This window comes from Sylvia atricapilla, chromosome 2 (assembly GCF_009819655.1).
Source record: "Sylvia atricapilla isolate bSylAtr1 chromosome 2, bSylAtr1.pri, whole genome shotgun sequence".
In the NCBI taxonomy this organism is placed as follows: domain Eukaryota; kingdom Metazoa; phylum Chordata; class Aves; order Passeriformes; family Sylviidae; genus Sylvia; species Sylvia atricapilla.
The window spans coordinates 25,295,068-25,322,318 of record NC_089141.1 but is presented as its reverse complement, the minus strand read 5'-3'; the positions used below and the strand labels follow the sequence as shown (position 1 = coordinate 25,322,318).

General features: G+C 41.9%; 1 protein-coding gene across 1 annotated transcript in view; it reads right to left on the bottom strand.

The window, feature by feature from the left end:
- TEAD4 (TEA domain transcription factor 4) overlaps nucleotides 1–27,251 on the bottom strand; it is a 54,648-nt gene that overhangs the window by 4,733 nt on the left and 22,664 nt on the right. The window contains exons 6-12 of the mRNA XM_066338444.1: nucleotides 15,980–16,044; nucleotides 15,284–15,346; nucleotides 11,328–11,462; nucleotides 10,480–10,523; nucleotides 9,868–9,923; nucleotides 8,980–9,110; nucleotides 7,831–8,004 (exon numbers count right to left, since the gene is read on the bottom strand). Coding sequence (XP_066194541.1) covers nucleotides 7,831–8,004; nucleotides 8,980–9,110; nucleotides 9,868–9,923; nucleotides 10,480–10,523; nucleotides 11,328–11,462; nucleotides 15,284–15,346; nucleotides 15,980–16,044 — 668 coding nt within the window. The remainder of the gene's footprint in view (nucleotides 1–7,830; nucleotides 8,005–8,979; nucleotides 9,111–9,867; nucleotides 9,924–10,479; nucleotides 10,524–11,327; nucleotides 11,463–15,283; nucleotides 15,347–15,979; nucleotides 16,045–27,251) is intronic.

The following is a 27,251-nucleotide window of genomic DNA, read 5'->3' as shown; positions in this document are numbered from 1 at the left end:
TCAAGGAACAAATAATGGTAAGGCAACAGTAATAAAGTTTTTCCACCCTAGAAATGTAGGTAAGGGAAAAGAGACATAGCTGGAAAAAGGAATGTGTGAGTACACACACACATCAGGCTCAGGTATTACAAATGTAAATAGACAGGATGCAAACGTAAGGAATGTAAGTTACTGATGGATCCAGCCCAGTTACACCTGAATTTAAACCCATCTCCAGTAGCAGCCACAGTTTTCAAACGTGGGTGCCTAAGGATGGCCAACCAAAGCCTCCCGTTGGGATGCAACTCCTAAAATTCCTGGCTGTCTGAAGCTTCCACCAGGGGTCATTCCAACCACAGTCATGAAACAAGTGGCGGTTCCCTTAAGCTCCAGAAACATTTCGGGTGTGTGGGAATGCCCAGCTCAGCTTCCTCCCCTTCAAAACAGAAAGGGCAGAGCTTCTCTGTGCTCCACAAGCCCCAGGCGCTAATTTACGTCAGCATGAAAGCAAGAATTGGTTCTCCAGAGCATTTTATTCTTCCAGCTGAGTCAAGGGAATAGGAAAATAAAGAAAGTGTGTTCCTGCTACAGTGGATACAGATTGACTAGGACAGCATTAGATGCCAGTCTAGCAGGGTGTTCTTAACCCCTGTCAGTGAAGAGGTTTTTTTTTTGAGATCTAGAGCAGCGCTAAGGACAAGCAATGTGGTGGAACTGGACCACCACAATAATGAAAGCCCCTCTTTCTTTGCCATGCAAAATACTTGTCTGTTATCTGCCATGAGATAATAAATACTGCTAGGTTAGTTGTTGTCTTAAGAAGCAACTTCACAAAATGTTTAGGTCAGTCTAGCGAGTGACAGTCAAGTTTTCTCCTCTTCTGTAGGCACTTGAGCTTGCTGCTGCCTTTGTGGCACCACAAAAGATGAGTGGACAAACATTGCCTATTTTATAGCAGCACACTTGGGTTTGCTTGAGTCTCTTGAGAAACTGCACCTCAGAATTGTAGTTTTATGATGCCAGGCTGGTCCTGACCTGAAGAGAGAGCAGCCTCACTCTTCTAGAGCAGTTTTTGCTTCCCCATTCCTGCTGTGCTGACACATATTTCTGTAGCTGTATTACAAGGCTCACTGAGGAATTGCTCAGTTAGTTCTCAGTGGGATCAGTTCCCTGGCCTGATTCAGATACACTTGTGTGTGTTCAAACAAAGAATATGTGTTGGGAGGATGGGCAGCAACAGGGATAACAGAAGGCAGGGCAATTTATTCTAGTGAATTATTATGGCCATGCTGAAAGGTAACTAAGAGGAACAGATCATATTTGCTTGGTATTCAATAACTGTAGTTATGCAGCTACTTTCTTTGTACCACAACTGTACCTGTATTAGAGAATAGTTGTATTACTCCATTCTGGTTTAGGTTTTTATTAAGTTGCTGTAGTACTGTAACTTTAATACTGTAATACTTCCATGTCAATGCAACTAACTGTGTTGTTTATTTCACCCACACTCCAACTCTCTGAATAATGATTAATTTCTTCCCTTGTCCAGAGAGGAACTAGACTAGGAGTCCGTCACAATATTTTTCAGCTATTTCCCTTGGGAGCGATAAACACAATGTATGGACTCGATTCCGTTCTTCCAAAGAAATTGTCCCACTGAGTCAAAAAGAACAAAGGGTCAAGGCTACAGAGGCTTGGTCAGGCCACTGCTACATAAACACAGCAGAGGCTCTCATTGCAGAACCAGACAAACATTGTCAGGGTCTCACTAGTAAAGTTAAGGTTACATTCTCCAAAAGACTCACTGGTAAAATTAAAAAATAAATGCACTCAATACGAGGCAAAGCAGAAAGGTGCTAGTTCCACTTCATGAGAAAAGCTTCACTAGCCCTAAGAAGCCACTCTAGGTGCATCCACAGTTTGATAAGCCTCCCCTCAGAAGGCCAGACTGGAATTTCCCAGCCAATTAACATCTGATTAATCAACATTAACGGCAAACCTATGGTAATACTGTTTGAATTAAGGAGTCATCACCATTCACTGACATTATGTACAATCAGGTTCCTGGAAGCCCTGTTGCAGTGGAATCATGTTGGAATTCCCTCAAATTTACACAGCACTTTTTATTCTAAAGCTTGTCAGGTATTATGGGCTAGGATGATCAGACATGGAGTGATTAGTCCCCAGGAGCTGTGCACCCACCTCCTGTCACCTTTGCAGATCTCATAGACATACCTAGAGGGAATTTCAGCAACACCAGAGAATGACAGTAGCAGTTTGCTGAGGGCTTCATTCATGTTTGCAGGAGAATGGAGCTGGAGCACTCCAGACACTGTTGGCCTTACAGTTACAGCTTTTTCACTTATTTACAGCTGCTAGTTCTCACCTCCTCAAGGAAGGCACTGCCCCTGTACCAGAGATTATTTAGCACACGTGTATCCGCTCTTGAAGTATTTGCAACCTGGTTTATACATGTGAACTGAAAATAGCAATGGTGTACATGAATACAAGACCAAGGAACAACTCAGGAGTGGAACTCCAATCTCAGCTTTCCCTGTTGTCGAGATGATTACCTCCTGAAGGGAGACAAGGCAGAAAATTGAGGAAGAACACTGTAATCTGCCATAGCTAAATTAACTCCTAAATGTCAACTGGACACTGGAGTAATTCATGAAAGGATGTAATTAAACTTCTCAGGACTGCATGAGGACAAGACCATAATGACAAAAACTACTGCATTTAGCTTAACATCTAAAAACACTATGGCCTTCATGCCTAGATTCCTAAGAGCTCCTCACAACACCTAGACCATCTAAAAGAAAATCCTGTGTGAAAGCACATCCAGTGCTGGAGTGAGCACTCGAGGTGAGCAGAGACAGGTCTGATTTACTGTGTCCAGTACATTCCACCCTGAAAAGATGCAAGAGAATAATAGTGACTATGATTCAAAGGAAATTCATCTTCCCAGAACTCCATCAAGCAGGAGGGCTAATCTTCACTTTATAGTTTGGGAATGCATAGAATTTTTTAATATGTAACTGGATGTGACTAGAACCCAGGTGCCTCGACTCCTCTCTGGCAAATGCCCTAGTATGTCCAACAACAAATGAGATGAGTCTTAAATACATTCCTTACCCCTGCCTAGGTAGCCAAAGGAGACATAGGGAGGATTTAGGAAAGTCTCACTGAGGGGGCTGAGCTGCCTGGCCCCCCAGGCTCCTACTTAGCACTGCTAGAACAGGGTGGGACTGCGGGGGCAGCAGCAGCATTCAGGCTGTTGGGTGGTGTCCAGCATTCAAACAGCTGTTCTCACTCTCTTTCACAGGCAATGGTAGAAGAGCAAATAAACAAGGCATATTACAAGCTAAATCTGAGTAAGGAGCCACCAGCTGGACCATACTACTTTATCTGACAAAGTCAGGGTTCTTGCTTTCTGTCCAAGAAGCTCCAGATGCAAAAACCTGTGCACACTCTAGCATAGCAGAAATCTGATGTGTCTGGGATGTGTTCAACTTGCTGGGCAAGCTCAGCACAGATGACATACTTATCCATACCTTGCCTGATGACTTTCAAACATGCTAAAACTTCAATCACTGAGATACCTGTGATATAGCACGTCTCAGATATTCACACACTGCATGCAAAAGTGACTCTGCGTGCTTGGGGGAAGCATCTGGGATTTTCTCCTTTCCAGAGAAGTATGCAGAATATTTAATTTCCTACAAGACAAGATTTCTAGATGGAAGAGAAGGGACTTTTTCTGGGAAGAGCATAGTAGCCCATCACAAGATAATATGCTCCTCTCTCCCCTCCATCTCTGGAAAAGATTCTTTGAAAATTCCTCAGTAATCCAGTCTTTCAATTTGCCTTTTGCTACCAATAATCTCTACACTATTGAACACTGTAGGGGACAACGTACGTGGAAGAACTGCTATTGGCAGAGTCCCCTTACATAAGGCAGCAAGTAGAGGTGGTGCTGGTGAAGGCAGGTGAAATTCATGTGTGCAAAAATCATAAAATTCTCTGTTTCTAACTGCTCTCTTGTTTGCTGCCTCAGGAGTACCAAGAACAGAATGGACATGAAGACCAAATTGCCACTCCTCGCTCTCCAGGCAGTTTTATGATTGAAAGCATCCAGTGGGCAAGGCAGAGTGCTGAGGGCAATTTGCACTGCTGCTGTTTTGACTGGATTTGCTTGTGACAAGAGAGAAGCTAAGTGCAGGACAGAAGTTTTCAGCCCACTCCTTCAGCACTTTCCTACAAAACTATATTCCATTTAGCTGAAAGAAGACACTCAGTGATTTTACTGCCTGTCACCAAGAAGAAATTACTACACACATTCTTCACAGGGCTCCCAAGAAACTCCCCTGATTCATGTCTCTGCAGATGGCTGCTCTGTGCAAAGTACTCCCTGTCTTAAATTCCTGGTTTGTCATTTTCCTTCTGTCTTCCATGTAGAGTCTCACAACTTCTGAAAGCTCCAAGATGCAAGTGCACCATTCTACTAACGTGCAAAGCCCTGAGAACGCCTCTTCCCCAAACTATTAATAACGATCCATACAGGAGGAGTTCACAGGGAGAAGCAAGGAACAGGTGGCAGAGATAATATTAGCCTGGAAAAGAGCAGGGCTGCCACTGCCCATGTGTTGGGAGGCTGATGTCTCACATTCATTGTCGTGTGCTAGAATGCACTTGGAGCACAGAGAAATGTCACACAGATGTCACACACAACTTGCCAAGCCAAGTCCAAAATCAGTTCATTGTACCAAATTTCCAATGCCAAAATCAAGGAAGAATTGCAAACACTGCAACACTGCTTATGTTTCAAACTCATCAACTTTTAACTCTTAGCTATTCCATAGATCATTTAAAGCACCTTTGAACTAACGTGAACAAAGTTTTGTCAGTCACACTAGATCCTCAGTGCTACCACTGAGGTCAAGAAACCTCAACCCTGGTGTTTAGAATTAGGCCTCTGGTACACAACAGCTCATCTGGTATCATCAGTGTTTACTGTAGCAATGGCAGGTTCACGCCTCAGGTTCTTCAAGCCTAAAACTGCAGATACACAACCCCAGCTTACTCATTTCTTGCAGTTTTTTTAAGTCTTTGTCACCTGCAACCACAACTTCAGCTCGAAACCTCTGAAAAAATCAATCATATCTTCATGTCTCAAAACATTCCTTCAAGTATTTAATTCTACTCACCATGATGAGTAGAATGATGCTAAAAATGATGCTATAAATTCAATGGTGTAGTAATTGCTTTATACAATACATCTTTGAATATCAACAGTGTATTTGCATAGCTGTGCAGAGCTATGAGGCAGCAAAATGAAAAAGTACCCTAGCACATACTGCTACAGAAGTAAGAAAATGCAAAGGGATATAAAAATTTCTGCTGAAACCTAATTTTCTTCCTTTTCTGGTTTTTTTTCACTTATCTGTGAAAAGTGTTTGTTTGTTTATTTATTTGCTTCTTAGAAGTCTTAGAAGCTTCCACTTAACTAATGACTTGACTTGTCAACTTTGACTATTTCTAAGTGACAAGCTATAATGTTGCCACTAATAAAACATTGTGTTAACTCCAGATGGGATTCAACAATGCAAGGGTACCAAAAAGAGAATCAGATAGTCAAAGTACTAAACTAAGCCCAGAGATATTTCTGTCCTTGTAAGTATAGAGTTGCAGAGTCCCACAATATTATGCACACATTGGAGTAAAGATGTTTCAAATCCTATGTCACATCTCTTTAATCAAGCCAAATTCCAGTGAGCTGATATCCTCTGAACACCAGACACCTCACATGGGAACAGAAAGAACCCAACTTGATGACATGCCACCATCTAAATCTTTCAAAACCCTGATAGAGGTTGGGCTGACATGGTGCATAGGCTACCTTTGCACTTCTGATACTAAAAATCAAGTTGTCACAATCCCCAAACTGAACCGCAAAAGCAGAAGAGCACACTGTCAATTTCGATAAATAAAATCACAGCTGCACCAGATCACAATTTCATGATTTCTCTCTCTTCAAGTCAAGGAGTTCAAAATGCTTCATTCTCTCTATGTAACATCTCCCTCTAAGCTCTTCCTTTTGGTTCTTGAAACTTCCAAAGCACAAAAGGTAATCAACACCTTTCAAAAGGTGCCCTGTCAAAGGATAAGCTTCTTAGTAAGGTGCTGTTTTCTCTCCCAGCCAGAACAGAGCTGATCTTTCACCTTTTGTTTTGAGCACTCCAGGCAGGCTTTGTTGTACTTTGCCAGGAGCTAATCCCATGAAGGGCCCAGCTCAGTAGCAGAGAGACTCCAGGTAATAAAATTATGTGTCCCCAAAAATCATCAGCAAGCAACACTCTAAGCACAGGCACTTGAGAAGAAGACTCCCAGCCAGCATTCGCCAGCTTATTTCTGGAAAGGCTAGGCTTGGGACAGCTGGGAAGCTGCATCTCAGGGCACTTCACTCTTCCTTCTGAAAGTACCAGTCAGGAGGCTTTCTAGAGCTACTTTGTATGATGGGAATGAGATATAAAAGCTCATTTTTTATCATCTCACTCTGACCTGAGGTTGAATTACGTTGTAAACTCAAGGTGAAAGTTTCCAAATCCCATTAAACATTCCCTCAACCATCTACTGTACAACTGCCTAGAGCTACTGCTACTATTTTTGATTTCATAATTCTTATGATAATATCAATCACCAAAGCTATTTTGTTTGTACCTTGAAGCACAATGGCACAGTTTTTGCAAATTTCAGTTAAATCACAAAAATCCAAATTGAGTGAGCAAGCTTTAGCCAGGCTGATTTCTGCCAGTTTACCAGAAGTCCTTTCAGTAATATATTATAAGCATAATCCAATTTCATTATATGTTTCTCTTATCTTTTGCTCTGCCAGCACTAAGTATGCATCTGTAAATTATTAGTACTTGGATAGCACAAAATGCAGCTACAGAGACAGGAGAAGAGATGGAAAAAGTATTGCTCCTGACTGAGGAGTTACACAACACTGAGAGAAGTGAATTCATGAGAGTATGCAGAGAATAATTTCCTCTGAATTCTTTACTTATACATAGATAAGAAATTCTACAGGGTCCAAGTCACCATTAGCAAATCTGCAGAGAGTATTTAAGAACAACTCTACAGATGGACAATGTGAAAGATACATCTTGCTGCAGGCCAGAAAGTGTGCCTTGTGGGGTCAAGGAAAGATCTTGTGAGGTCAAGAAAGTGATAGTTGTGGCTGTATTAAGTTGCCTACTGGTCTGGTTTTGCACTGACTGAAGAAAGCTGTGGCAAAAATCAATTAGTGACTGGCTTTGAATGTTGACAGCCTGATTAACCAATTAAATATGGGATATACCTCTGGACTACACAGGTTCCATGGCAGACTAAAAGAGATTTCTCTCTCTAAATGAACAGATGGAAGGCTATTTTATAAGTGGTAAACTGACCTAGAGTTCCCAATTTTGTCTCTATATGTTGTCCGTGAGAAGGGGAAGGAAACCTGGGGGGAAGGGGAAGTATTTTGAAGGTTTTATTCTGATTCTTATTAACTTTTTCCCCTCTTATAGTATTGTTAATAAACCTGTCTTTATAGCCTTTTAAGATTTGAGCCTGTTTTGCTTCTCTCCCAATCCTATCTCACAGCAGGAAAAGAGTAAATAATTCTAGTAGGCACTCAAACCACTACACGAATTTTGGGAAACAGAAATTGACGAATGTGAAACCACCACACCTCCACAGGGAAAAGTTTGCCGGGAGGCAGCAGTTTTTAACAGCCAGTGAGGTCACAGATTTTAAAGTAAGAAACTTCATAGCAAAAGGGTACCCTACAAAGGGCCCTCCTCTTACCCAGAATTTAACAAGGAAGAAGGCATTAGCTGGCCCCCTTTCAAAGAGCTCCTTCAGGCCCCCTTTCTTCTCAGGGAACTTGTCATAGATCTGCCGGATATCCACTGCCTCGAGGTAGGGGTCATTGTAGCTGGGGCTTGACTGCCCAATGTGCACAAACAGGTGTTTGTTATACTGCAAAAAGAGGGAAAACATGGAATTAGAAAATTGTTCAGTACATACTGAACATCCATTGTCCTTCGCAGAAGACTACTGGAAGTCAATGAAGATTTGATAGCATTTTCTAAAAGAGCAGAAGAAATCAATAGAAATATCTCTGCTAATACCAGCTCCTGCTGTTCTCTCCTTCCTATCAATACATTCATGCTTCCTCCTTCTCTGAAACACTGTTGTTGGGTTCTTTTCTTCCTCTATTCACTCTTAAATCATTACCTCGGGCTGCTACCATATAGTATAAAATAACCTGAGACACAGTGTTACCTGTGACAGGTTACTCAAGTTACTCAGGAACATCGATGCTCCTGTCCTATGAAGAACCTGAAATCCCACAGCAGATAAATCCCAGGCAAAAAATACTGAACCCAGGCAAATCTTTTCTGAACTTTCCCATTTCAGCCCATCACCAGAGCATATCTCAAGATGCAGAACCAAAAAGTTTAGTGAGAGAGGCAAATCTTACTACTTCCTTTTCAGAGGTGGCACCATGGAAACACCTTGATGCGAATTCATCTCGGTTGCCACCAATTTTAAGTTCTCAGCACACCAGAGAAACACATGGCTTTATGTGATCTTAGCAAATTTTGATTTCAGGTTCTATATTGGAGTCCACCTTACAAGGCTGGACAGGACAACCAGAATAGCCTGGCAAGGGCTTATGACCTCAGTGCCCTGGGCTTTGGTGTATGAATGCCCATGACACTGGGCAGAGGAGCCAGAAGCACATTGCACAGATCTGGTTCTACCACTACTTATCCTCTAAGAGGAGGAGATCTGGTGTTTCCCAAAGATGCCTTTCTATTCTCTGAAGAGCAATGAAGTACTGAAGCAAGTATTTCCACACACATAGAGTAGTATAACACATCCATGATGAGCAAGAGCTGTCCGAAGACATAAAATTAATGAGGAGTGGAAGCAAGGTGTATTTCTTACTGTGTCTTGGTCTTGTTGTTGTTCCAAGAATGCAGAGAACTCTAACATCCAAAGTTTGGAGCTAGCCACCCTTCGTCCTTGCCAAGCTGGTGCTGACGGGGAAGGTGAGAGGCCAGTAGGAGACTCAAACCCTAAGCACACAGGATTTTTATAACAATAATTTAGAAAAAAATGGCAGTAGCTTTCCAGTAGAGCACCTACTGTGAAAGCTGACTCATAATTTTCTTATGGCTTCATTCATCATGCAAAAATATCATTTACAAGGTCCTCAGTCTACCTGTGCTCTAAGTGGCTTGTCAGTCACCCCCTGCTAAGACAGCACTGCCAGGGGTCATGATGTGAAAGACAAACTGCCTGGGTTTGACAACAGAGAAAACATGTTCAGCAATTTTAAGAGGACTTAGACGGAGCCCTAAAGGAGCAGTGAAATAAACTGTTCAGTATCAGAATGAGATATCACCATTAGTCTCTCAAAATGGGGAAGCTGAGAAGGGAAAGACATTTGTTATTCCACTTGATGAGAAATTAGGAATGCAATCCTGTTATGACAGAGAACAGTGTTCTAGGGCATGAAGCATGGTGGAAGACCAGCAGAGATATGTAAACTTTTATTTTCTGCTGACCCAGGAGGAAAAAAACCCCCAACACAACAAATATAAAACAGGAAGAAAATTTTTGTAAAATAAAACAAAATTTAAATGCTTCAACTCTCTCAGTGAAAGGATAAAACAGGTAATAAGAGGAAATCATATAAAAATTGGTTTTGGGTCATTGAAATGTTTCAATAGGTTTTGGTTTTTTTAATTAACTTCCAAGATTTTTAGAGTGTTGGCTGTTTTTGAAGTAGGAATACAATTTCAAAGGAAGGAACTACATTTCCTTACCTACCTGATATTGGAAGTGGAGGCTGTACAGCGTAAGGTTGTTGAGAAAAAGGTTTCACACTACACAAGGACACAAAGAGAGGTAGTTAATATAAAACAACCAAACAAAACAATATTCTTCACCAACTGTTTGCACAGATTAGATCAAGTATTTCTCCTCAGGGAGAAAGTGGCGTAAGTGTCTTTTGGAAATTATCTTTCTGTGTGGGCAAGAGAAGATCATGGGCAAAGACTCAGAAAGCAGTAAGGGGCCAGGACTGGATAAATTAACACCTGCAGGTGTTCAGCAGGTCCTCCCTCCAGACTTGTTTTTCTGAGATCCCTACCAGCCCATTTATTTATCCTTTCCTTTCTACCACAAGTAGTTTTATATCTGTACAAGTGGATATAGGTCTGGGCTGGATGCCTCTCAGACCTTTAAGCCCAAATTCAGAGACATTCAACACCCATAAGTAAACACAGCTTTCAGGAGAGCTCAGCTTTATTTTAACAGTACTGTAAGAAAAATTAAGGTCTTAGCATTTCACAGATCTTGTAATAGCTAATGGTGTTTCTCAGGCAGCAGAGAAAGCAGCAGAAGCACCTGCTTTGGATGCTCACATAAAGAAATACTTACTCCTGAGAAGATCCAGCTTGGCCTGGCAATGGTCCTTGCCAAAACTGCAAGAGAAAAACACATAGGCAGAAGTCACCACTCCTAATTAGGACAGAGATGAAAAGGAAGGCTTGCTCTCTTCTGAGGAAATAAACCGCAAGTTCACAGACCTTTAAAGATGTGAATGAGTTCTCTCTTCTTTCTACATTCCTGGTTTCTTTCTTGTGGAGGTGCTGACTGGTCCTTTTTTTTTTCATTCTACACACTTCTACTACTGACATGCAAGAAACTGACCCGAAAGTGATCTCTAATGTTAAATAATATGTATGCACCTTGTGCCTCTGTCTCCAAAGCTTTTATGATGCTCACTCTCTTGGAAGGACCATTTTCCCCAGGAAAGTTCCACAGGAGTTATTTTGGTGGAAATCAATGCTCAGCAAATGCTCACTAGACCCAATTCATAGGTACAGGGATGCTGACAGACCTTCTCTATCAAGGGCCATCTGATCAAAGTGCTGAGAATAAGCTTGGGAAATAAAAACTTGAGAAAGGGTCAGGATGGCCTAAATAGATTTATTCTAAAAAGATGCTGGATTTAAAAAGTGATACAGACACTTAAAAACATTTCAGACAGATGAAAATCCAAATGAACTGATTGTTCTCTCCCTTGTATCATTATAAAAATATATATACATAGTAGAACTCTATTGTTTTACATCAGTGTGAGCAAAGAATTGGATAAAACTGTTGAAGCCACATGATAGATTTATTTTACAAATACCAATGCCTTTTGGCCCATTCTGTCTCAGTTCTCAGGATTTTCCTGAGCAGGTCCCAACATCCTTTCAAATACTGGAGTGTCCACTCACCCCAGAAACAGCAGGGTAGGCTGGTCGTGGGAGACCAGGCAAGCCCATCTTACTATGGAAGGCAGTTGCAGAGATAATCTGGGCAGATGACATTGTAGCCATACTCTGCATGGCTTTATCTTTAGCTGCCTGATCCTATGAGCAAGAGCAGAAACAGAAAAAACAGGATTATTATAATGATTAACAAGTTGCCAGCTCTAATGCTCTGTAACCAGAATTCTCATCAGCTTCTCTGTCAGGAACAAGCATCTCTGAAATTCTGGGGAGCAAATTCACCAATAACTGTCCTAAGAACTGTTTAAAGCTGTAAGGCTGTCACTCATTACTGTAGCTTAAGATGTGAATAATCATGCTTTCTGAAATACTGGTTTAAAGACTGCTAAGCATTTATCTTTTCTATCTGAGGGCTTTCAACCACACAGCTGAAAAGTTTTGTTGTGGAAAATACAACACCCCTAGCTGATTCTTGTGTTTTAATAATTGCTAAGAGTATTCAATGTGAAAGATACTTGATTACGAAAAAAAATCCTCTGAGGAAAAGGTCACAAAACAAGATCATCATCACTGCAAAAACAACTACCTCCATTTGGGACTGCATTAGTCTCAGGTACAGTTTACCATTTTACCCTATCTTCAGGGAAACTTGAAACTTTCATGATCTCCAGGGCACATTTGCAGGGACATTGCTTTTTGTATTTTAACAGAACTGTAGATTTACACACGTTTACAGGCAACGACAGTGCCCACAATTAGTGGGTCTGAGGTATGTATAAAACAAACAGCATCCTTCATTTCTTCTTTCAAGGAATAAATAGGCAAACAGAAGCACTTCCCCACATTCTGCCTTTCCTCCTACATCCCCCAGAACTAATCTTCATCCTTCAAACATTCCACATTTATCTGTGTCATTATAATTTCCATGGAAATGTCACAGATTAATTCATAGCTTGAAGAAACTGCTGAAAGAAATACAACAGCCCTTGCTGTCTTCTTCAGGAATTCTCACTTCCCACTTGCATTCACTGAACTGCAGGAAGTTCTCACCCTTGAGTTTCTATTCTTTCTAAGCCCTCCAACTTATCTGAAGTTTTCTAAATTTCAAAGCCCAAATATCCTAATGGGTCTAACAATAAAAAGTGGAGGAGGCATCCTCAAAAACCTCAATAATGACTTTTAATGTTCAAGTGGAATGATCAGTAGGAATGGGCAAAACATACACCTCTTCTTTATCAGACCATCTGTGATTCTTGTTAGTACTATTCAAGTGAATGGAAGGGAAACATTTTAAATGCTGAGAAAGTTCCTAATATTCTCCAAAGCTATGGGAAATGTTTTCAGAATCCAGTTTAAATTTTGCCTTAGGGAGTAAGTGAAGGATTGCCTACATTGTTTTAAGGGAAATTATTATTTTCTGATTTTTTCTAATATATATAAGGATTATTTCCCATGTGCCATTGCAGAATTTTTTCCTTTCTTTATTTTCTCACTGGAAAAATTGTATTTGTGTACCTGAGTTTATACATGAGTTTATGGGGAAGATGCATTTACTTGTGGAGGACTTAAAAGAAAATGCAAAATAATTGGGGAAGGAAAGTATTTTACCTATTAACCTCTGCTGTGTTTTTGTTTCGTTTAAATACTTGATGGATCGCTGAGAAGACCATGTTTTTAGAAAAGACATCTCCTTTCTGTTTCAGCTAACATTTCTGTACTCATTTCAAGTGTTTTCCAGTTAAAAAAAAAAAAAAAAAAAAAGCAATAAAAACTTCTACCAAATATTTGTAATGTTTGTATTTTTTCTAATTATTCTTAAAACACATGATAACGATGATGGTGATTATGATAATACCACCACATCACAACTATTTCCTGCTTTTTTCCTTAGGGCAGATGGTATCTATTTGCCACCCAGGATATGGAAAAACTACTGACTTTTGGGAGCAGATTTTTGTTTAAGTTTTACCCTATTTCCAACCTGTCTGTCACAGACACAGTGGACACTTTATAAAGACACCCCACTTTGTGTGGAAACGGCAGCACTGCTGTGACTCCTCTGAAAAGTCACGTAGCTGCTCTCACTAGGTTATAAACACAAAAATGTGCACTTGCTATGGAAAATGAACAGTGATAGGAGAAGACACAGCTGTCAGCAGGACCTTGGAGGAAGGGCAGCAGCCTCTGTGATTTCATTTCCTTGCTCTGTGGACGTGGCCAGCGAAAGCAAAGAAGTAAATGAGTTGATTCAGTGCTCCCGACTTGCCACTGCAGGGGAAAGGAACAGCCCGGTCCTGGGGAAGGGTTCTCTGCAGGCAGCTGGGCAGAGCTCCCAGCATGGCCTGGTGTGTAAAAGGACAGCAGCCAATGGCTCCATGGAGCTCCCCGAGACACCTTCATTCCCTGAGAACAAAACCGGCCAGCTCCTGTGAGCTAAGTGGAAACAGACTCGGCTGACTGGCTTTCCAATCATGCCCAAGCCCAGAGCTGTGACACACGAGGAGCAGAATCGAGGTTACAGGTGTAAGCAGCAGTGAGGCTTTTAACACCCCGGGCAGTTGTTGTTTCCTGCTCGCTCTAACTTGCTTCTCCAGCAGGCCTCCACCTGAATTGACCACTTAACAGCACCACAGGTTTCAAGCTTAAGCAGCCCTACCTGGATGCACTGAATTAGATAGTTGTAATTTGTGCCTCCTTCTCGTTATCAGAGCAGCTGGAAACACAACAGGCTAATAAAAGACACAGCACAGCTTTCTAAAATGGGTCTGGGATGTGTGGGGGGGGGTGCTGTCATGGCTTAGAGGCAATCACTGCTTGCAACAGAGCTGCATGCACGTCAGCACTGGGCAACACTGAGTGCCAGCAGCTCACACACAGGACAGTCCAGTTGCCCTGATGCCCAGCGAGGAGCTGCCCAGGCAGCCAAGAGGAAGCACATGCTACCAGCCATCCCTCAGCAGTCAGGGACGGACTGGGCTGTCACAGTTATTGTCACCTGAAGCACGGAAGATCAGGGAAGCAAACTCTCCTCCTTACAGATTACTTATGGCCATACCAAACAGAAAGGTCACCATTCACCTTCCTTCTCAGGCTGTCTCAGTGAAACATAACAAGGCCCAGACCTCACATCCTGCTCAGCAAGCCCTTTCTGGATGGCTCACATTTTAACAGGGGACAGACACCCTCTTCTGCAATTGTCACATACAAACTTGACCTTCTCAACATTTCTGGCAATTCAGCCTGAGCACATAAACCATTTCCCCACATCAAATCTGAGTGGAAATAAATGTCAAGAGGTTCATTAGGGTGATCTCGGAGCTTTTCCTATGGAAAGGAAAACACAGCTTTTCTCAAGCAAGTATTCCAACCATTTTTCTCTTTCTCGTTAGCTCCAGCCTCTTCAAATCAGGTCTGAATTAATCAAGGAGCAAAGTCTATTTAGTTGGCACCATTTTACCTGAGAAGATGCCAGCTGGCTTTATTGCTTCCTCTCAGTGGACAACTTCACATCACCACCTCTAGTAGAGGTGGAGCTGGTGCTCTAATAAGGTCACCTTTTCCCAAGGCCACCACAAGTGCCTGCTTACAGGTCAGCATTTGTTACCATAAACCCTTCCTTCTCAGGTAAACACTCTCTGCACACTCCTAAGTCTAAGGGTCTTTCAGATTTGAATGACAAAGAGCATAAACCAGAGGTAGAAATAAGACACATGAAATTTGAAAAGTTATTGTTTCTTTATTCTTTAAATAGAATTGCTCCAGACGTCACAGAGCTTCAACAATAATGAATGTTTGCACAACATTTCCTGGGAAGAACCTTTTCCTCTCCAGCTTACTACAGTTCAGTGACTAATCTCAGGCTTTTTTAAGGCTATTCAAAGAGGGAATAGCTGACTTGGGGGGGGGGGGGGGGGGGGGGGGGGGGGGGGCTTGTGTGATAGGCTAAGGGATATCCATCATACCTTGAGCTTGGCTTGGATCTCTCTAGCTTTCCGCCTTGCCAGGACCTGGATGTGACTAGATACCTGCATTGAAAGACAAAATTCCTTGTTCATTCCAGAGGAATACTTGGTAGCCTCTTGTAGAAGTAAATATACTTTAGGTAGTCATTTAGGGGTAGGAAGGATTGAGGGTAACAATGAGCTGCCTTTTTGAACTTAACTCCAGTGCCATGAAATGGGGTGGAGGGCGAGCAAAGATGGGCCATCTAAGGCAGGTCTAGGCTGCTCAGTGCTTCACCCAGCACAGCCTGGATATTCATTCCCAAATTACAAAGATTCCTTTATCATCTAGGTATTTTCAAAATCATCATTGCTGTCTTGTCTGCTTGGGCTGAACAAGGAATCTTCATGCAGAGAACAACTGCTGGTCCCTGAAACACTCATAAGTAGGCCAAGCAAATAAAATTGTGCTATTTAACAGTAGAAAACTTTATGGGTCACAATATGATTGGCAGACATGAGCATTATAATCCTCCTGTAAAATGCCTGGGCTGACTCTTCCTGCCGTTTTTATTTAACCAGCTCAGCACAACAACCTCCTTCCTGCAAAGTCAGAAACTACCAACAAGTGAACAGCAAGAAATTTGTTCTCATTAGCCCTCATAATCTGTAGAGGTCCAAGGAAGCTAATCCTTACAGGGAAAACCATACACTTACCTGTTTCCTTGTGCGTGTTTTCCCTGTTCTCAGCTTAATATAGCGGGCAATCAACTCATTTCGGCCTGGAACAGAGAAATAAGGCAAATACAGGTTTAGAAAGCAATGACTCCAGTGAAAAAGATAGATAATTCCATTGTGTGTCTACAGAGATCAGCAGCAGGATGATTTTGCCACACTCTTTTCCTTTTTAGAAAGGAACTTATTAGTGCACATGGTAAAAGTCAGTTTTAGGAGCAGCCTCCCACGACGTCCCCATAGGCAAAGTGACAAAATTCGGGCTAGGTAATTGCATAAGGGGCTTGATGAAAATTGGCTGAAAGAATGGATGGGGTCCCAGCTGACAATGAGCTGACAGTGAAGCATTAATGCACCCTTATGGCAAATTCCAGTTGCCAAGAGGTCAAGGGAAGTGATCCTTCAGCTCCACTCAGCACAGCTGAGGCAACACGTGGAGTGCTGAGTCCAGTTCTGGCTCCTCGGCATGAGGAAGTTGTGAACATACTGAAGCAAATCCAGCAAGAAGCCAGCAAAAATTATTAAGAAGCTGGAGCATCGTCCTATGAAGAGAGGCTGAGACAACTGGGTCTGTTCAGGCTGGAAAGGACTCAGAGGCAGCTTTTAAACTAAACTAAACTTAACTAAACTAAACTAAAATAAAATAAAATAAATACCTGATGGGTATTTATAGCTAAAGGAAAAAAAGGAGCCACATCCTCTCAATAGTGCCCAGTGATAGAATAATAAGAAACATAAGAATAAGAAACAACTGAGATACATATGAAATTCTGTCTAAAACCAACTTTTTAGACAGAAAAAACCAAAACAAAAAGAAAATTAAAATCCCAACCTTTTTTATGCCAAGGGTGGTTAAACTTGCCCCAATAGGCTGTAGTCTCCATCCTCGGGGGACAGACACAACTTACTGGACACTGCTTGAGCAGCAGGGCCACACTAGGCATTCCGAAGGGATCCCTTCCAACCAAAAGGAACCTGTCATTCTGTGTAACTAAGTCCAAGAAAATAAACAACAGTGGGGAAGCACATGGAAACAGCCATACAGAATTTATCAGGGTGATATGATACAGTGAATTACAAGTGCTTTCAGGCTCCTGCAGGCAGACTATCCAGCTTTATTACACTGGCTCCCGTGTATCACACCTCAGCAGTCACACAGATTTTATTGTCTTTCTGGAGGTGGAGGAATTACGAGCAGACACAGAAAGGCAGCAGTTACGCATCTGAACTCTAGGCTGGTTCAAAGCTGAAAACACAACAGAAAAAGAGCAGGCTCTGCAAAACAATACATTTTTGTGGTGACCACAGTAGTATCAAGATAGTACTGCAATAAAAAGCTGGGAGTAGGAGCAGCAAGGCTGTGAGACATCTTGATAGGGCTGCAAGTGTTTGCAGAATGAAGCAGAAATGAACTGGGAAACAAAGCCACAGCTCTTGTGAAGTTTGTTTATAACAAAATTATAAAACCCCAATGTTGTCTGTGGAAAGTTTGTGGGCAATGAACTTGTATATTAGGATATCACAGACACCAAAAGGAAAGCAGTGAAATCAGTATTAAACTATCAGTATTAACTATTCCAGTAGTTAAATATTCCATTATAAAGCTGTAACTTGTTTTAATTTAAACTCTTATTTCACTCAACCCTGAAATAAAGTGTATGCAAGTAAAGACTCTGCTGAAATTGACCACTCAAGCCTTTAGGGAAGGACTGCCAAAGCCCTTAATTCCATCTGTTTCTGAAACAGAACGATGCAAATGTCCATGACTGCAGTTAGGCCGTGTTCATGAAACACAACCAATGCACACACAGGGATGGGAATGAATTTTCCATATACAGATCTTAATCTTTTCCTAATGGTGTCATTGTAGCAGCTCCCCTTATTCCCCTAGGAGAAGAAACTGGTCTGTAGCTGAGAAATCAGCTCCATCTCCTGTAAACACAAATCAGGAACTGTGTCTGAGCCAGAAACACAATGCCCTGCCATGTAAGCGCTGACCTCTTCAGTTCCCAGTCTCTGCTTTAGCACAGTGATGTGCCCAGGAGAGTTTGGTGGGAGCAGATGCTGTTCTGCCACCTTCCACCTGGCTGTTCTTCCAACCCGTGTAAACCATTTTCACAAAGCTGAGACCAATTACTAGCGACACACATCCACACCACCTTCCTCTAGTGCCAACAATAACATTTATGGCTTCTCAAAGCTCCCATCTGTTTAGACATGGATCCAAGCTGAAAGGTAAGAAACAACTGAAGTGATTCTTCTCAGACAGATGCCAACATATCAGAAATTTCAGGACTGTTTGACACACATCTGAAATGGGAAATGTGCTGAACAAAACAAGACACTCAAACCCTATTATCTATGAAGAAAGAAGGAGGAATATTTTTGTTTCAACAAGAGGATCCTTTGAGAGGCAAGGGGAATGAGTTAATAGAAAAGAGAAGAAAAACTGGCCTTGAGAAGAAGTGGATGTGAAGAATTTCAGGCAAAATTTTAAAGGGCACATATCAGTTTATACTGAAATTTGAATACATGAGAACTCTCCAGACACTGGCTCAGTTATGGTCATCCTTGCAAAACTAATTTCAGTGGATTCTCAACCAGATACAATAAATTTTATGGAGTAAATTTATATGTATAGTGTGGCAAATTAGGTAAAGAAACTACAGAGGCTGAATAGTCTGACAGAACACTATTCTGCTTTAGCAGCAAGGGGTTGCAGGTGTAATCAGTATGAGAGGATGCCATGAACAGCTCTGTGCCAGTCACAGTCAATTCCAGCCACCACCAAACTGGATGAAAATAACCATCAATCCATCAAATCCTCAACCAGTCAGAGGAGCACAAGCTGTCTTTGCTCAAATGTGTTTTGGAAAGGGCAAGATCCAGTAGGGACAGGAGACCCATGAGGAGACACAAAAGGAAACACAAAAAGGAGACATAAGAATGCACAGGAGAAATACAAGATATGTAAAAAGATTAATATTGAGAAAAGGAGATGTGGTAGGAGACATTCCTGCAGATGTGGCTGGAAAAGTAATCTTGGAAAAAGTTGCTCTGTGACAGAAGAACACTTTGAGGCAAATGCAGCACCCATGCCAGAGCAGAGAAAACCCTGAAAGGTCTGCAGCCCATTGAAAACCCATGCAGAGATGAGAAGCAGCTAGAAACAAGGAGCACCAGAGGGGAAACACAACAAAACAAAACAACAACAAAAAAAACCCCAGGAACTGGCAGAAAGAGACCTTTACACAGTGATGCCAACCTCCTGCATCACCCAGCACCTCATCAAAGGAATTAAGAGGGACTGAGTGTTAGAGAGAACAAAACAAGGGAAACAAAGTAGGAAGCAGGGAGGAGAGACAATAAACTGTAGTCAGGCCTGGGAAACTGGGAGGTATTTCTAAAAGTGTGCATTTAACTATCTTTGTTAACAGCAGCAGCAAAAATTGCAAAGTTCTCTCAGGCCATGTACTTCACAGAAAAATGATTAGTGGGAGGGGAAATTGTTGTACAAATTGCAAATATTAGATGTCACTACAGAAATTCCCTAGAAAGAAACTCTACATAGAGAGTATTTAGTTGCGGATCATCAAAATTTTCAGTTTTAGAATTCACTTCCCACTCGCTTATATCTCTGATACAGTCTTCCTATGCTAGAAGTGTGTCCTCACAGTCAGGTTAAAACAGAAAAATGGCAGGTTATATTAGGCTAATAAAGATACCGGTAGCACACACACACACACAAAAAAAAAAAAAAACAAAACACCAATAAACAAACAGATCACTCTACAAAGACATTCAACACAGGCATTACTAAATATAGAACTATGTAAATTGCCAAGCCCAGTAAACTGCAGCAAGGCATTATTTAATTACCATGAATCAAAACTGCAAGAGAAGCAAGTCCTAAATATCATTTGTGTTTCTTATCAGTAGCCAGATGTAAGCAGGTATTATGTGGCTGGAAGTCTGAGAGCTCACAGGCTCTGGAAGGCACCTTCTTTGTTTCACAACCCTGGCTGCAGGGTCAGCAAAGACCAGCACTCCTCACTTGGCTGGAACAGGCAGAGCTGTCATAACCATCAGATGGTTCATTTTTTAGAGCCATGCAAAGTGTCCCTCAGTAGCCTGATCATATGTTGTGTTCTTAGAATAACTCCCGCTGAGGTCTGCCGTGGTCACCAGAACCTGCCAACAGTTGTGACTCCGCTGTCGAAACCGCGCGTTGGGTTTCACGGCACTCCGGCCAACATTCCAGCCGTGGCACAGCACCTTTATCCTCCACACAGCCTTCCCCTCGGGAACATGGCACCAAGAAAGGTAGTAGAGAGATACTCCCTTATGTTCTTTACCTCTCATTCTTAACAGATGAATTTCCAAGGGCAGCAGTTTGGCTCCCATTCTGTCTTACACTAAACTGCAAAATGTTGCCTTCAGTAGTTATGCAGGAAGGAATTGCTAAGAGAAGTGAGTAAGGAGGCTTTTGGATTCTCCGTTCTACAGTTGCACACATTTGAACATAACTGCAGAGAAGAGTCTTCCTGTAAGGAAGAGAGATAATTGAAGGGAATTCCCACCACCACAGAAAGCATTTTCCAGTCCTGCCTCAAACCTTCATGCTGACTATCTGTTGGCAAAGTCATATTCATTTTTCTGCCTCTTGTAAGCAGTATCCCTTCCTCACAAACCTGTTGCCAAAGAAAGTGAGATCAAAGAATTCAGTGATTTCTGCAAAATCCTTTCAGTGGGAAATGTCATAGAAGTACCTGTTTCTTGGCAGATTCTGTATATTTCTGCACCTAAGGCAAACATTTACAACTTATAAGTAGTTCTATAAGAGAAGCAACTATCCAGCTGTATTCAGTGCAAGGATATCAAAGCAAGGTCAAGAAAGCCATCTCAACCCTCAATCTCAATCTCTTTGGGTCCCTTAATGATATCTCCTGGGACATGACTATCTCCTTGAACTTATTGAATTAACTGTTGGTTACAATCAGCATAAACAGAATGAACTGTGTGCCTCAAATAAATCTAGGCAAAAGAGGGAAGCTAAGGACACCTCATCTGTCCACCAAATGTCAATGTTTCTCTGTGCATACAAAGCAAAACTAACTGCCAATCAAGTCTTACCAGAAAGACACATTTTAGACAAAAGCAGTGTGTGGTTGCATGTCCATATGGGACCAACTACCACTGGGGTCTGCCCCATCCACAGCTCCCTGCACAGCCTTATTTCTCATCTCTCATTCCACTGCTTCCTCCTTCCAACTATGCTAAATGCCTTCCTGGACATCAGCTGTTCCAGAAACAGGGCCTACATGTGTCAGAAAACATATTTTTGTCTTTTTGATGGTTATCAAGATGCACAGACATCCAACCTTTACTAATATAATCTAGTTTTAATGCTACCTTTATCAAGACTTTCTTTTCATCATAAACCATGTTTTCTCACCAAAGCCTTGGTGAGAAGATTTTGTTTGTTTCCTCTACTCAGGAGGCAATAATGGAACTTAATACACCACTATGACCATCATGCTGTGATCATTTCCCATGACCATGGAAAACCATATTGCATTTTATGGCACTGACCCATCCTATGAAGACATCTTTGATCCCACCAGAGCAGAACTTCAATAGTCAGGTTCGAGTTTTCATAGCAGACTTACACCAATGAATTTTATATTTAGCTGGGAGAAGAAAATTTCCTCACTCTGATCACTTATTCCCTGCTTGAATTTTCTCAGGATTAACCTTCCACATGAAGATTCTCTGAGCCCATGCAGTCCCTACATTAAGGGGATTTTGAAATAAAGGATCAAAGAAGGATAAGCCAGTACTTCTGAAAAATATCAAACCAGTCAAAGACTGAAAACACAACATCGAAGGGATTAACACCATCACAGTCAGCTCTTCCCCAAAATACCTATTTTCGTCATTTGACCGTGCAATTCTGAGCTCCTCCCTCTTCTGAAATTACAAATTCAAAGCTTTATTTGCTGGACAGAATGCACCAGTCAAGCCCCTCACACGGCAGTCAGGTGATTCATCTGTCTGAGGTCCTAAAACTCAGTTGTCTCATTTACTAACTGGTCTAAACACTGAAACCCTCTCTTGTGTAAAAGGTCTTTTGCTGGAAAGACTCCTTCCCTTTGCCACTGCACAGCCTAAATTCACAGCCAGAAACACTAACAGTGCTACCACCATTTAGAAATTGCTGTTTCTTGATGGTCAGTTTAAGATGCCTCACACAAGGCTGGGAGATAATAACTACAGACCCTGCAGTTTTGGGAAAGCCTCTTATTGGTTCCGAACAAGTACTGGAGATGAATGAAAAGTCAGTCACCATGGGTGTAGTTAGAACAATCTGAAGAGGCTTCCCTCCCCTTAGCTGGCCATTCCTCCTCCTGGAACATTCCATCAACTCCCATGTGCAGGTGTACCAACTAAACTGATGGGAAAAGGGGAAGGGGACAGGGGAGGAAAGGCTGACGTGCACCACTCTAATTACCAATAATTAAAGAATCAAACTCCCCGTCCCCATTTGGATTTTGTTGTTGGGTTTGTTTTGTTTTCCCCCCATCAGCCTATTTTTAATTGGTTGGTGAACTAGTTCGTTCTGTGGTCAAATTAACCACGGCGGTGGCACAGCAAAGAGAACAGAGGAGGAATTGGTGCACAACTTCTTAAACCAGTTTTGCCACCAATGAAACTGTAGCCTGGAACTGTACTCCACCTAACCCTCACACACAAACAGGCTGGTAAAAAAATGGGCATGGCGCTTCCTGTGCTTGCATCATTTGTTTAAAGGCTAAACAGTGTTAAACTGCCTTCTAATTACTGCCCCCAGGGCATGTGGAGTTATTCCTGGTAAAGATGAGCGTTTTCTAAGGTACAACAATGTATGCAAGCAGAAGTCCCTCCCCATCAGCCTAATGGAAAGCTCCAGGCTATGCAGCTCTTCACCACACCTGTCTTTAGTAAAAGTGCTTTTCACTGCATAAATTGAATGTCCTCATCAGCTGTGTTTTGCCACAGTATTGCCTCAGGTCACAGAAATGTAAGTTAATCCATCCAATAAGTACTCTTCCATAGGCTCGTTAGGGGCTGCAAAAGGAGCAGCGCTGGGACTTGCTCTGGTACTTCCCAAGGTTAAGACTGATAAGAATCCGACAGAAAATGTTTAGATTCAGTTTGGCTGGGAAATCCCACAATCACACCAAAGCAGCTGCATATAGTAACATGAGTCCTTCATATTCCAGGGAGTGTATCAGATAACACCTGAAAGAGCCAATAACAATCCTACATGGAAAGGCATGTCAAACTAACAGCTTTCAGTCTCTTGGGACACCTGAGAACGACCTTACTGAGGCACAAAGACACTTTACTCACCAAGTCCTGGGTTCAGAGAAACTTGACTATTGAGGCTACCACTAAAACGAATGTTTAACAGCATCTTCCAGTGACCATCAGTCCAGGTTCTACACTACCGACCTGGACATCTGCTAAATCCTTCCTCAGATCAATAAATATCTGCTCATTTCAGTATATTCTAATACCTGTGGGGCATCTGAAAGCAATTCTCAGTTATGTTGTCTTAAGAAATAGCAAAAACTTTAGCCTTTCTACAGATTTTGTGGTCAGCTGCTCCTGCCAGCACCAACAGTATGGAGTTTCTGGCAGATTTCTGCCCAAGTGCTGATCTTGTGCATGTGCCCAGTGACAGACTGACCAAGCACTCAAAGCTTCAGCTAGCACAGAAATTAGAACTGAAAGGGGTCTGTGAGATCTGTGCAGCCACTTGCTGCATGGACAACCCAGCCCCAGCCAAATGACTGAGAATTACACAGTAGCCTCCTCAAGGAGAGCAAAAGAACCCAGAGACTGTTCTTGCATTATAGGGATAAATGAATACTGATTTTTAAAGTGGAATGGCTGCCACCACTCAGCTTCAGTTCATGGCATGATGATTTACAGCGCAGTCATTGCTTGTAATCACTTTAAGCCATTAAGTTATAGATTCAGCTAAAAGAAAAAAAGCCTGGACACACTTGAAAAACATGGTTGCCTTTCCCCTTCCCTCCCTCTCACCAAACTGTTCCCAGGGGTCAGTTCAACTCTAACGTGGCAGAAATCTGTCCAGCTCATTTTGCCAGCATAGTTTGCTATCAGTTTAGCAATCTAACAAGGAGTCTGCTAGAAACTGAAGTTTGCCCAAAGAACAGGAGCACAAAACTGGAAGCAAAGCAGGGAAGGAAGGAAAGAGGAGTGGCAACTCCCTTTTTTCTTCTGCTGAGAACTGCAAGGTCATCTCACCATTTCTGAAGGGAATTACTCTTGGTCTCAACACAACAGTTCCACCCCATCCCAACATTATCAAGAATAGTCATTAAAGATGTCATACTCTGTAACAGGTGAAAAGAGAGTGTGAACAGAAAAACGTAGCAGAAATACGGATTAAATAATTGCATAGCCACCCAGGGTCTGGTCTGAATTCTAGGTGAACTCTGCCAAGATCATGAAAATTCCTTACAGTGGTTTGTGATATTCCCTTTTCCTTCCCACCATGCTGTCTTTCTTCTAATACCAGCACAATTCTGTTGCAGATCCTTCAAGTACCTGTTTCCTGACTGAGTTTACAGTGTAAGTCTGATAGATAACTGGGCAGGAGACCAAGGCAGGAGAGTGGGAACATGAGGATGACAAAACTATTTAAGGTGCAGAGATACCTAAAAATGCACATGGATCCAGAAGAAAATTTGCACGTATCTAGGTGCTTCAGCTACCTTCTACTATATGAAAGTTTCTATATCCAGATTTATCAAATCACTTTCCCACAACTTTAGCCATAAGGGATCAAAAAATTAACATCTCAAGTACAGCTGGCTTTGCCTCTGGGCCCAGGAGCAGAAGAGATGATTTTTGAAGGTCTTTCCCAGCACCATTTTCTATGATTCAACAACCAAAGACGATGATGCCCGTGTTTATATGCAGGAATGCTCCTAATCCCCTGTCAGGGTTGAAAGGAACACTGAACTGAATGCCACACGTGCTCCTATGTTTCCCTGCAACACTGCCATGCTTAGAAACAGGCTTGTGTCTGCAGCACTTGCAGTCAACAGCCTGGGCACTGCTATTGGGTTACCTCACCAAGGATTGGTTACACTCCTTGCACTCCTGCCCACAGATCCGACCAAAGCTCCTGGAAAGGCATTTGCAACTACTGTACAAACCAAACCCAAGGGGAAAGAAGAGTGATTCTGAAGGCATTTTACATGGAAACAGTGCAATTTCCTGTTCAAGAAGCCAGAGACAGACCATGAACTCTGGCTGGTTTTGCGCATGGAGTGAGACAGAATGTGAAGGAGTACCCAGAGGATGGGTCACAAGTTCAAGGTGACAGCAATGAGCAACAGCTGCTGGCTATGCACCCTTCAGCAGCAGGTGTGCCCAGGCCCCAGAGGTTTCAGTCAGCTCTGCCAGTGACCAACAGATTTACAAGACCATCTGTCTGGGCACAAACTGCACACAGCCTTCCCAGTTTTGCTGCCCAGACCTTCACCACACACAGACAATACAGGGTTTGTTATGGATTAGCTAATGAGCAACTGTTTAAACCAATAGACAGGCCTAGCTCTCCCCTGTGCTCATTAGCTGGATCCTACATGAATGAGAATACTGCTTGTTCTTTTTGCTGTAATACTGGCTTTTCCTGAACGAGCAGCTACCCTTCACCTCGGGCACTAGAAAATGGAAAGGTTATGTTGTTTCACACTGGTTTTGCTCAAGAAAGAGACTTTAAAAGAAAGTTCACGTGATAGGTTTTTCTTACCAGCGCTGAAGAAATAAGGAAATTCCATTTTTCCTTGGCCAGGTCTCTACACAATCTGCAGATTGACTCAGCTCCCTCTTATGTATATGCACACCCTTTCTTGAGAAATGTTGTCATCCTTCTCTACTCAATGTTTGGCTAACTGACAGAAGACAAACTCTGAGAAAGCACTCCTGGAATTTACCTAGAAATCTGCTCTTTTTGTTTCAGACCCAAGGAAGGGCTCCTGCGTCAATCCATTAAATAAACATGCTCATGTCACAAAACCACAAGTAGAATGAATCACAATACTAACAATCTACAAAAAATTGCAGACATTTACGGTGTAAAGCCACCTAACTCACTGTTCTCTTGTTTCCTGTGTAAAACCATAGCACTTCCTATCTGGAATCCTCCCCTCATTCATGTAAAACACAGGTACACATGCGCACTAGCACGCACACCATTCTTTGGGACTAGTTTACAAATACAATCCTTATAGTTTTGTCTGGTACAATTTTTTTAAAAGTCCCCAACAACAGCACGTCCATTGAAGCTCTTCAGAAGAGAGAGATTCCTCAGCACTGAGCACCATGTTGTCCTGAAGCTTTTGCTGATGTCCATCCTATATTCTCTCTTTCTCCCCCATTAATCCTAGTCATGCTCACATGTTCCACATAAAATCCCTCTCCCTCCTAAATGTTAACACCCTTCAAATATTTTTAGCCTGTTATTATGTGTCCCCCCACCCTCCACCTTTCAGTCATCACTTAGCCAAGCTATGTATATTTAGCTACTTTAATCTTTCCTCCTAAATCAGTCCCTTCAACTCCCAGAGCTCAATGTTAAGTCTGGTATGCTTGCTCTTCTCAGAACTCACTCCATGTTTTTGAGATCTTTCTGGTAATGTGTTTGCAGAAACCTGTCCAGAAGATAGCTTTACATGCACTTGTTTCAAAGAGAGAAGTGCCAAGCCACTGGGCATTACTAATTTTCATTTTCCATATCTGCTTTTTGTTCCCAGATTTTGAATTCAATCTGAATTTTTAAGTATTAATGAACATTTGGTAAGAGCAAATCAGCAACTGATAGTATTGAGTCCAACTGTGAAAGAAGGAAGTGGGGTTTTAAAACGTAAAAGAATACTAAGGCTTTTTAAAACTAAACTTTTCAGAAAACCACTGGAAATGTGTAAAGTTATCCAAAAGAGGTGCAGAAGCAAAACAATAACATGCAACAAGGGAAAAAGCTGAAAAATTAAATACAAATAGTCTCTCAGTAAAAAGGTGGGTGAATGGCTACACCTACAAAACATAAAGCTTGGCCTACTCAATCAGAAGTCAATTAAACTGGATGTGTTATCTACAATTTAAAAAAAAAAAAAAGAAAAATCAAACCAAGTGCCTTTCTGACAATATACCACCACAAATCAACTATATCTTG